General features: G+C 44.9%; 1 protein-coding gene across 2 annotated transcripts in view; it reads right to left on the bottom strand.

The window, feature by feature from the left end:
• Positions 1-9,343, bottom strand: part of TRHDE (thyrotropin releasing hormone degrading enzyme) — a 213,483-nt gene extending 204,140 nt beyond the window's left edge. The window contains exons 1-2 of one of the 2 annotated variants that reach the window (XM_035336824.1): positions 7,653-9,343; positions 2,508-2,781 (exon numbers count right to left, since the gene is read on the bottom strand). In XM_035336824.1, coding sequence (XP_035192715.1) covers positions 2,508-2,781; positions 7,653-8,491 — 1,113 coding nt within the window. In that variant the 5' untranslated portion in view covers positions 8,492-9,343. The remainder of the gene's footprint in view (positions 1-2,507; positions 2,782-7,652) is intronic. The other variant, XM_035336815.1, reaches the window with a different exon arrangement.
• Between the last annotated feature and the right edge of the window lie 3,071 nt (positions 9,344-12,414).

Raw genomic sequence — 12,414 nt, 5'->3', positions numbered from 1 at the left:
GAGCAAGGAACATAAGACCCAGTTACTACAGCATACACCAAAAACTTCCATCTTACAGGAGTTAAAGGAGAAACTCAAGCAACCACTGTTTGCTAAAGCAGAGGAATAACAAATCATTCTTAGCTTAAGACCAAATTCTTCAGCAGGAAGTGTACATTACCACAAAGATCATCAACTCCTACCTAGATAGAAATCTGCTTAGGTACTGATTCATAAGGAGTAAGAAATGGCCTTAAATCCTAGCCTGTTCTACTTAGCTCAGTCTTCCAACTACTACAACAGCCAGAGGCAACCAGTTTCTCATCCCAAGAGCAATGCTTCTTGTCCAGATAATCAATCTGCAGGTAGTAGCACTAAGAACGAGGCATCAGCTCCACCATTCTCCGTTCTTACTTCTTTGCACTGGCATTTGTGCAATCTTTTTCTAAATTAACTCAATTCACTAAACTGACAGAGAAAATTCTTGGTTTAAATTAATAATAATAATAATAAAGCTTTCATTTTTCAAGATAATGATTGAAATCAGCAAATTAGCTCAACTAATGGTTCAGCTAGGCCCAGAGCTGCTGCATGGGAAGGAACAGCAGGTCCCAGCGAGACAAACCTAGGAGCCTTTCCCCTTTGGTAATGGTGAGGTACAAGACCAGCTCAGCCATCACAGGTGACCACTGGAAGTGCAAGCATGGCTTCAGTAGTTCCAACATTCTTACACTCCTAGGGTAACTCATCCCAGAGAATCACTTCCTAGCCATGTTTCTCCCTCCCCTTCAATTGGACCAAAGGACTGTGTCATAGTCTGTTGGTCTTTATATGAAAGGGCCCCCTGGTGTCCTACCCCCTGTTCCAGTGACAAAAAAATTCCTTATGACTTCAGTATGACCTAAATGAGGGCTACCAATAAACAGGTCTGGATCTACCCTCCCTAATCTCCAGCACAGCCTTGAACTCATACTAGGTCTCAGGGAGTCACACAAAAATCAGGGGCAAAGAACTGATGTGGCTGAAAACATATTCACATACTTCCATTTTTTTTTTTTTTCAGGTCAGTTTTCAGCCATATTGTACAGCTGTGAAGAGGTGAGTGCTGGCACAAGAAGGCAAAGAAAATGTTTGGCTCAGAGAGGGTGGGATCAGCTCCTTCTACAGCAGCTGAATGCTTAGGCTAGCTGAAAGTGATTATGGAGACATTTCATGTCTTGATCAACCACGGAAAGGAGGCCTACAGCCCTTCCTTATGCCCCCAGGCTACAGCACAAATTTATAGAGCATTTGCAGAAGCACAAATTTAAAAATCCACTTTGCTCAGGCACACAGCTAAAACTCCAGCCTAACCCTCTGCTTCCAAAAGTAGCTCAAATTTGTTATTCACAGAAACTATGAAGGAAGGGTTTCTCTGTACATACACCTGTAAAATCAAGATGACAGCACTGTGAAATATTCTATTAAACTGACAGCATTTCTCATGTATATTTTGGCTTGTTATACAGTTCTGTGCTTGATATTTGTAAATAAAAACAAAACTGACATAAATAAAGGATTTTTCCTCTTTTTTTTCATGGCATAATTCTTGGAACCATGCCATACGTGGAAACAACAGCTGCAGAAAGTCAGTGCTTCCACCAACCTGGAGCTCCACAGGAGGCAGATAGGATGTAAAGTCCTGCTCTAAAGCAATCCCTATGATATGAAGCACTTTATCGGCCTCTCGAGCTAGCACACAGCACACCAAGAGTAATTTCGGTACTAAAGGAAGAAAACTAGAAACCTTTCCAGTATTACTGTTTTCTTTGAATAAAGTCTGACAAATACTAGTATTGAAATGGCTGTAGGAAAAACAAGAGAAAACTTCCTAAGAAAATCAAAGTGAAGTGAAAAGGCATACCTGAAATCTTAAAATTTCATAAGGCAGACACACCTACTAAGCTAACCAGTTACAAAAAGTATTGAACAAACCAAAAATTTTAGATTTCAGGTTTTAGTCTGGAGAAGAGGAGGCTCAGGGGAGAGACCTTATTGCTCTCTACAACTACCTACAAGGACACTGTGGGGAGCTGGGGTTGGCCTCTTCTCACAGATAACTAGCAATAGGACAAGAGGGAATGGCCTCAAGTTGCACCAGAGGAGGTTCAGATTGGAAATCAGGAGAAATTTATTCTCAGAAAGAGCAGTCAGGCATTGGAACAGGTTGACAGGGAGGTGGTGGCATCACCGTCCCTGGGAGTGTTTAAGGAAAGGTTGGACCTGGTGCTTAGGGACATGGTTTAGTGGGTGACATTGGTCATAGGGGGATGGTTGGACCAGATGATCCTGGAAGTCTTTTCCAACCCTAATTATTCCATGAAAACCTTTAGAAAAGGCCACAAGCAGTGCATACCATCATTAAATAAACTGGAAAATTTTAGGAATGTTAATCAAAAAAGTTTTTTAAATATTTGATGTCATGATCCCTTACAAAAAGCAATGGAAGCACAGGAAGAAAATGTGTGTACAGCATCAGAAATACTTACAACTACTCCACTCTTGGTGACAGTTTCCCGGTATGTAAAATTGCACACTGCCCAGGCTAGGTAATACGTAGACATGAGAGGGGTCTGTGAAAAGTGATCTGTAACCCATCCATCTTCTTCAAAAACAGAAGTTTCAACTGGCATGTTGGACAAAGATATATAAGTTGCTTGATGCCTGATGCTGATTTTGAAAGTGGCCTTGTAGATGGGCTCATCGAAGCAAGGAAAGGCTTTTCTGGCATGAGTAGGAGAAAACTGCGTAACACCAAGAAACCTGGAAAAGAGGCAAACAAAAAACAACAAAGCTCTTACCCATTGTGACCAGCACTCTTTACACAGACATACTAAACACGACATTGCTTAACTATTGTGGTTTAACAACAAATGCAACAGTACAAAGTATACAGTGTTTCAACACTGCTTTATCATTGTAGCCTTTCTTAGAATGAATTCTTACTACCTGTACTGTAACACAATCAATATAAAGCAACAGCCTACAAATCTGTAGGAAATTTGCAGGCAGCACCCTGATGAATAATGAATAATCCTTTGCCTCATATGAAACTATGGGTTCTCACAGCAATTCTGTTCTATATGTGAAAAATAGTTGGCCAATATTGGTCACACAATGCAGAACAAGTAAGCACAGTCCTCAGTTAAAGCCAGGATTTAGGAGCCTTCAGGGGGCTCACTGTGCCCCGAGATACAGACAGCACACTTTGCCTTTCTTTGGACATTACAACTTATGACCACATCGCATACTCAAGAGGGTCGTTGTTTTCCACTGCTGATTGCTTCTTTTCTGGTTGCATGCAGGTCTGAGACACGTTATGATACAGCATCAATGTTACTGTGCACATCCAGGAAAAACATTCTGGGGCCTTTGCAAAATTACAAATATAAACAAATGATTAAAAAAACATGTAGTCTACTTTTTTTTTCCACATGTGCTTTTCTTTTGTAGTGTATTTTACAAAGAACATATACATGTTGTCAGTTAACGGGTTAAATCATGAAAAGATTTCTGAAGAAGTCAAAGGCATTTATTATGCCATTGTATAGAATGGGAAAGTTTTAGTTTGACCACAAGAAAAAAAATAATAAAAAAAAAAAAATCTGCAACTGTTTGCTTTGGAACTAAGCAGATATTAATCCAGATATGGAAGAGGAACTTTTGTGGGTAGAGATTTTCTCCAAATTTACACCATTCAAAGAAAATCCATGTGGGATGATCTCTTTGCAGAAACAATGAGCTACACTTAAAGGGTAGAACAATGGGATTCAATGGGAATATTTTCTGGAGGCACACAGGACAAGAAAATGTCTATGATCTCACTGCGTAAACACAAGTATGTAGGCTTTTTGAGAGGTATTGAATCATGTCTCCATTTTCAAGGTTCCATCAGTGAAAATAACCACGCAATTTTAGATACCTGGTAAACATTTGTCAGAATTTTAGAGGTTGATTAATCACCTGTTATTCCTCTGGAGGAAGAGGACAGGTGGATATGTTTGATAAAATGAAAATGGTGAGACCTATTATTAATTAGTCCATAAGCATTATTCTCCATTACAATACTCCCAAACACTGAGGGAGAAAAAAAATAGGCAACTTTTAAGGAAAACAAAATGTGGGTTTTTTTCTAAAACTTCTTGGGTTTAATAAATATTTAGTAGCATTCTTTTATAAAAACAATGAAGAAATAAATTTCTTGAAATGTTTCTCCTATCTTGCTATAACGCATCTGTGCCTGATAGAAACAGATCATTTCTTGGTGAAATTATCACCTCTTTCAGAGGGCTAATATTAAATAATAATAATAATAATAATAACAAAAAAAAATCCACCACTGAAGGTTTTACCATTGGTCTTTTGTCTAAAACGAAAAGCCTTACTCGATTATTAATTACTGAAGAAATTCAGCATGTTGTATTCTTTTAACTAACCCACATTTTATAATGAGACAAATCATAATTCTGCATAAGGTTGCTAAATATATGGTAAAAAGTTGATGCCAGGTATTCCAGTGTTAATCCAAAAAAAAATCCATTATTATCACTGGATTTACACCAGTGCAACAAAGCCAAATCAGCCAATTAAATGAAGCAAAGCAACTTAATTTATATGCAAAGTATTTCAAGTGGACCTGATTCTGCATTCTAGGCACACTCTGAGCAGCTACGAGTCAACAGTAGCTTCAAGTGAGCATGGAAAACTGTACCTGTTATTAATAAAGCAAGAATGATGAACTTTCCTCTGCAATTAACAATTTTAATGAGCTCAGACAAACATGTAAATGCATACTTTGGGACTACTGTATAAATACAGATACTCTCTACAAAAGGAGTGTTTTTCTTCCACTTTTTGGAGACTGTATCAGTAGTCTTGTTATGAGTTAGGCCATTGATATAATCCCTACACCAGAGTAATAAAACCTGGTAAACTCTGCAACTTCTATCTTCGCACAGATAGATGCATATATCCAGATAGACGTGACTGGGCAAACACTGGGCACATGCAACTGGGCAGTCAATATTTCATACTAAAAATACACCAGCTACCAATAACTGTGATATTTATAACATGCATTACTATCAAATATTGATTTGCTTGTTGTGCCATAAAGTAAAACAAGCAGAAAGTTAAAAACCGCTTCGCAAAGACTAAACTGTCATGCATGTCTAAAATAAAATAGTCTGTGTTTATCTATTTCTCTCTGCATTAGGAGGAAAACCAAGCAAAACTTCTATAGCACATTGCAAGTGAAGAGTAGGTTGAGTAATTCATCCATGTCTCTACATACTTCTCTGGGCACTGACATTTTTATCTCCAATTCCCCAAAATATCACCATAAAAAGTTGTACCTCTGGGAATGACAGCCTTGCAGTCTCTCTTCTCAGCATACCCACGGCAGTAATTTGCAGGTATTTTAATTCCACCTCATCTATTAAAGGAAGACGTGTGTTTCCTCAACAACCTATCTATTTTGACATCTGAGTTGCTATAAGATGGAAGAATATGTCTGTTTGTTTTGTCTGAATGATTTAAGATTCTTTTTCTTTTTCATTTATGTCAAAGTTTGATGTTCATTTAAATTATGTGTGCGTATTATTATGGTACTCCACAGTATCTCTGTATTAAATGTTTGTTGATTCAGTAATAGTAAATTCCGGCACATAATGCAAAGTAAGTTTGTAGCTCATCACTTGTGTTTCACTTTTCAATTAGAGTACTAAAGTTTTCAGTAAGAAAATAGATACTACTATAAACATCTTAGGCTAAATTGTGAGTTTCACCTATGAAGAGCATAGTAAATGAACTACCTTTACAAATAATAATAATAATAATAATATGTGAAGGCATTACTATGATTGTGAAGGCTCACAGTTAACCAACCAGTTATTCACTCTTCATGTACAAGAAAAGTGGAAAACAAAGATTATGACCCTTTCACAGCAACTACAACTCCAACAATGTTGTTGTATTTTAATCAAATATGAAGATGTCAAAAAGCTAAATTTCTGCTGGAATATCAGGGTTCCTGAGGGAATGAGAGGAGACTTTCTGTCTATCACAGCAGAAACTCTCCACGTTTAAGGGCTACAAATGGTAATATGCATTACATTAAAAAGAGGTTATTAATCAAAATGCAAATTGCTGCACTGCAAGAGCACACTCTGAACAAAGAAGTTTCGTGGTTTAGAATGTGTATTATTTATTTTATATCACAGTGAGTCATTGTCATTAAACCTGTGACAGTTCAAAAGGAAAAACAGTATTTCTATTAAACACCTGAAACTGTAACCATGAACTGATTACAGTTTTATAAACAGCATTTTAAAAGAAGTGTGAGCTGCTGTAAGGAAAAAGTGCCAGGGATTTCAAGATAACAATGCTACCTTACACAAGGTAAGGATCTTGCCCAATATGACTTTATTCAAGTGTATTAAAGCCGAAAATATTTATATTGAAAAGCTACACAAAAAGTTACTGAGAAGCACATTTTACCATTGCCTTCCTTCCACCCTTTGTGCCTTAAACTCTCTTGATGACTCTAAAAGTTAAAAAAAAAAACAAAACTTTTTTTTTAAAAAAATCATAACTGGAGCATCAGCATGGAAGTACAGTGCGGTAACTTTGGATAAATGTCACTGCAGCAGCAACTTGGCAGTTCGACTACTTGCAAGTAAAGTTAAGATGCACAGGAATGCTAACAGTTTAGATAACTTCTTGAGTTTGGAAAGTGAATTATACCCCCTGCTGTTACCAGTCTTATTTTCAGATTTGCCCGTTTCCATATGGGTCCGTTAAAACTTCTGATTAGCCACTCACCAACTCCTCAGTGACAAAAGGTATTTTGTCTGTATCTTCTACAGCCATAATTTCCAAATTTTAATTTCACTGCAGTGACACATCACACAAATAACTCCAATCCCGTCCTCAACTGCAACATCAGAGTGTTTAAAACTGTCAATGATCACAGTGACAAAGGCATGTTTTAATCCAAGGGCTGTAGATTTGAGCTGGGAGCTTGCTTTTTCTGCCTGACTTACTTGTTTTTTTGCCCTTTTCTTCCAGGTATAAACTCTTAACTTTGCAGGAAGTACAGAATTAGGAGAGAACCTGTCACTGCATGGATGTTTCAAGAAAGGACAGATTATAAGAAGAAACTAAATCTAAAAGAACAAACGCTGACACGACAATCAAGAACCCAACCCATCCTTTGTTTGACAAAGTTTGACTACAGTTAGAAAACTTTTTTTTTTCCTTTTAAATAAAGCCTCTCTGACTGCCTGCCTGAATGGGGGCTCCCCAGTGACCTGCCGCCGTGACAAGGGCGCAGGCGGTGACCCCGCTGCCTCAGCACCCTCGGGCACGGCTCAGGACCGAGCCCGGTGCCACCTGCACCAGGTGGCACTGCCCAGCTTTGCTCCGCCACTACCTGCAAACCTACAGCGACTCAGCTGCACCAAGCAGAGCAAATCGGTCTGTGGCATGCGAAATCCCGCCCCACCGCCTTTTTTTCTTTAAGAACTGAAGTGAAGAGCACTGAGAGGGGCTCTCAGCCCCCCACCACCCCAGCAGCCGCCGGGTCCTAGCGCCGGCCCAAGTTCCTCACGCCCCCCCTCCAGTCCCCCCCTCACCTCCTCTCGCCGTGCAGGACGTAGGAGCTGCGGAAGAAGCCGAGCAGCTCGTTCTCGATGAGGGCGTTGTAGATGATCTTGAGGTTGTAACTCCGCTGCACCTCCAGGCTGCGGTTGAGGACCACGACGAGGACCTGGGTCTGGGGGTAGAGGAAGGAGCGGGCCACCCGCACGGCGCCGGCCAGCTTGTCCTCGGCCACGCGGACCGCCTCGATGTGCATGCGGTGGGCGTGCAGCACGATGTAACGGCTGGCGTTGCGCACCTCCAGCTGCACGTTCACCTCCCCGCAGAAGGTGAAGTTCTCCATGAAGGCGCTCAGCATCAGGTTGTAGTGCAGCGGCCGCAGGTGCCGCGGCAGCCGCGGCCGGGCCCAGGGAGGCAGCAGCCGCCGCCGCTGCCACTCCTCCTCCTCCTCTTCCTCCTCCTCCTCCTCCGCCGCCGCCGCCGCCGTCGCCTCCCCGCCCCGCGCCTGCTCCTCGGGCTCGGGCCGGCCGGGGGACTGCCCGGCTCGGGGCGGCGGGCGGGCTCCCCCGGGCAGGCTCCCGTTGCCGCCGACCCGCGGCGGGCCGTCGGCGGCGGCGCCGCACTCCTCGAAGCGGACGCTGAGCAGCACGGCCACCATGGTCACGGCCAGCAGCGCCAGGATGGAGACGGCGAAGCCCAGCACCAGGCGCTTGTGCACGGCGATGTGCCGCTCCGTCGTGCGGGGTCTCGGCCCCGCCGCCTCGGCCCAGGGGCCCGGCGGCAGCCCCCGGCTGCCGTTCCGCAGGGCGGCCTCCTCCTCGATCATCATGGGGGTGACGGGCGGCCGCTTCTCCCGCTTCTCCTCCAGGGCCATCACGGCAGCGCCGCCCCCGCCTCCCGCGGGGCCGCCGCCCCCCGAGGGGGCCCCGAAGGCATGAGAGGCTCCGAGGTGGGGGGGGGGCCCTCGGCCCGGGGCGGGGGGGGGTCCTTGGCCCGGAGTGGGGGGGCGCACCGCCTCTCGCTCACTCCCTCACCCCTTCCCCGAGGAGCCGCATCACCCTCGCCGCCGGCAGCCCCGCCGGGGAGCGACCCCCGGACGGGGGTGGGGGGGGACGGGACGGGATCGGCAGCGGGAGTAGGGGGCGGCCGCGGTCTCTCGCCGCCGTCCGGCCGCCGGAGCCGCTCCTGCAACTTGTGCGGCTTCTGCGGGGCACTTCAGCACATGCCGGGGAGCGCACCCCGGCGCACAGGGGGAGGGCTCAGCCGCCTTGCCCCCCCCCCCGGCTAGTGCCGCCGCCGCCGCCCGCAGGGAGCTCTCCTCCCCACGCGCCCCCCCGAGCCGCCGGGGCCGGGGTCGGGCTCCGCGCCGGGCCCCGGCAGCGCCCGAGCCATGCGAGCCCCGCGCCGCCGCGCAGGGCCCCCGGGAGGCGGGCAGGGGGCGAGGGGGTGAGGGTCGCCCCCGCGGGGCTCGCCCGGCACCGGACAGCGGCGCCGGGCCCGTCCCCGTCCCCGTCCTCCTCCTCCTCTTCCTCCTCCTCCTGGCGGGGCTGGCTCCGGAGAGTCACTCCTCGGCGCTCCGCTCTTATTTTGGCTTTTCTGTCTCCTGCAGGTACAGAGCGCTCTCCCGGCTGTCTCGGGCAGAGGCAGCTATATATAGGCACCGGGGAGAGGCGAGGGAAGGGAAGGGATGGGAAGGGGGGAGAGGCGGGCAAGCCCCGCCGCCCCTCTCCCTCAGCGGCTGCCGGCGGTGACGGCGGCGCCCCGGGGGAGCGGGCGGGGGCGGGAGGCGGGGGCGACACCGGGACGGGGGCGACACCGGGACCGGGGCGACACGGGGACGGGGGAGGCTTTTCTCCGCTCTGGAGCCCAGGGAGGTCGCCGAGGCGGCTGGGGGAGCCCCGGACGGGAGCTAGGGACGGGGGTCGGGGGACGGGACGCCCAGCTGCAGCCTTTCCGAGCCGTGGGGTTTCCCCGGGCTGTGCTCCCCGCGTGGATGTCGGAGGCTGGCACTGTGTCAGATTCATACGGACTTAATAAAGAGCCGCCGACTACACGTTTGGACGACAATAGTGCTGTCATGCTAACGCGGGGATGGAGCAGAAAAAAAAAGGATAAATACTCTGCTCAAATCGATAGGATTAATATGCCGAGAAAAATCACTCCCTAAGTGCTGGCTGGGACTTGCAGCCATCCCCACGCCGTTACTCCACGGCCCCAGGACGGGCTTCTCACTTCCAGCCCGTGCTGAACCCCGCTTCTCGGCTGGGAGGATTTAAGGATGCGTTAAATGCTGCCTGGGGGAATGCACCGACACGTGGTTTAAGGAGTCCTAGGAGTGAACCCCAGTCTGGGGAAGGGACTTACTGAGAAGTGATTTACTGAATCTGAGCCCATTTCTTCCACTTGCTCCCCCACCCCCTAACTTGTGCATCTAGGGATTGCAAAAACACAGGATTAATCTACACAGCGGGGATCTAGATCAATGTCTGAAAACATCCCCGTTCTCCTTATTTTGCTTGCATACTTCAAAAACTCTCTTTTTTTTTTTTTTTTTTGGAAGCTCTTTAGCGCCAGTCTTGTAAACAGTTACATATGTGTTTATCCGTGGCACTCAGTCCTATGGAATATATGCCGTACATCAAGTTAAATGTGTACATAACGATTTGCAGAAGAAAGGCCTTAATTTCCATAGTGAAGAAAATAATAAAAAAGTCCTACTTTTCTTTCATAAGCAAATCAAATCTGCAGTTTCCTGAAATGGGCTGTATTAGCCATTTTACTTCCCGAAGGAATGCCTGATCTCTGTTTTCCCCAAATCTACTACGTCTTTGGAAACGTTATCTGACTTTGCATGCTGTTGCAGAATATGAATGATCATTTACTGACACATAAACCAGTTTAAGTCAGGAATATATATATAAGGCTGCTCTCCCTGGAAGGATCTGAGCCTTTGTTTTTGTCTTGCAGCATGCTCTAACAAAGGCTTATAATTTCAAGTAGTCTTGATCGTAAATGTTGTGATACATTTGCTAAGTAGTTTTGTACGTCCTAGGAGGACCAAGACTGCTCCATAACTAGCATTCCCACATATTTACTGTGGCTTTATTTAGCTGCCCACCTGTTATAACAGGACAAAGAATATAAATGTTTTATTATCTGAAAATAGCTTTCATTATTTGTTGACTGAAGTTTAAAGCAGAAAGGTAGGAAACTATTTCTATGTGATTTGAGAAAAAAAAAAATAATAATAATAATAATAAAAAAAAAAAAAAGAAACAAACTGACACTGCAAAATAAGATCCAAAGCTACAGGTTTTAAAATGTCAGTTTCTGTATGTTTCATTAAACCCTCTAAAAGTGGGCACAAAAGAAGTGCCCGAGTGCTTTTAAGATTTTATATGCAGGCTGTCAGTATCAGGCATGAGTAGAAAAGGCAGTGTTTCCCTCTATCGCTTTCTGCAATGGGTTTTAAGTTGTGTTTGTTCCCATCAGGGAGACATTCAGGCAAAGATGTGCTTCAAGAATAGAAGCAGACCAGAATGAAATGGAATAGTTTGAGTGTCATTTTTAACTATTTTGTAATCATATTTTTAATTAAATACAATTGAATAGCTACAAGTCTCACAGATTAAGGTTTTGTGAAGCCTTCTCAGCAAAGCAGTGAGCTCTGGTGCCAGACAATTGGGCTGTGCTTGTTAGCTAGCCAGCTCCGTCACTTCTAAAGAGGAAAGCACGGCTGCCTGTGACAGCACAGGTACATCATTCTGGCCTTCTTGATATACAAATAACAAATACATAACTCTCTGGGCTGAGATCTTCCACAATCAGCTAAGGGAGTCAGTCACACAAATCAGCTTTGACAATATTAGTCTATAAATTGAAGGGCCAGTGTCAGAGAGGGTATGTAAAAGATTTAAGGTACATGCTAGTAAGAAGCCATGCGGCTAATTCCTTTTAAGCCAGGTTAAAATAGCACAGGCAAAATACTGGAGCAAGGCACAAGTGAGGGGAGTTAAGGATCTTTATATTCACCTCCAGCTTTGGTCCCATTACTCAAAGTATCGAGAGATCTGCAGCCGCCCCATGGGATCCTTGTCAGTCTGGAGACTTATGATAAAAAGGTGCTGCTAGGAGGTACTGTGCTAAATAGCCCTTGTGCCTCAACTCATCTATCACTCTAAAACTGCACATTACTAGATTAACCTCTTCTTCATATTAGTAATGATGGGCTTCTAAAATTTAGCTAGACGAGATACAGGTCAAGTGAGTTATTAATTTATTAATTTGTTCTCAAATGCTACTCTCTGCAATCATTTCCATGTGCAGGTTACTATATATAGCCAGTTTGATGAGAAATTACAATCACAAAGGCATGGGGCGCCCAAGAAACAATTTGTGTACATTTGGGAAAGATTCTTGTTTTTTCATTTGTCCACAGTTCTAAGCTCATACGTGGATTTCATGGGTAGTGCCTCTGAAGCTTGCAATTCCTTTGGCCTTTCTGTAGAGTGCTGGAAAACACATCAGATCATGGATCATTTTTGCAGCAAAATCCTAATAATGACTCCCAGTTGTTCAAAACTTCCCCTAGGCCATCAACATCTTGTATGCAATCACATTTTATGAGCTTATATGATTGGGTTTCAGTTACTCATACAAAATAAAAGAGCATGTCTCACCTTTAGCTGAATTGCTGTGGAGATGGCCCTCCCTAGACAAGTATCAGAAGTAACACAGATAAACTTCAGACAATACAGCTTCCAATTCTATACCAGTTTATACTATGGCAAAGAGGTG

The sequence above is a fragment of the Oxyura jamaicensis genome, chromosome 1 (assembly GCF_011077185.1).
Source record: "Oxyura jamaicensis isolate SHBP4307 breed ruddy duck chromosome 1, BPBGC_Ojam_1.0, whole genome shotgun sequence".
Lineage (NCBI taxonomy): Eukaryota > Metazoa > Chordata > Aves > Anseriformes > Anatidae > Oxyura > Oxyura jamaicensis.
The sequence above is the reverse complement of the archived record's forward strand: the minus strand, read 5'-3'. Positions and strand labels throughout refer to the sequence as shown.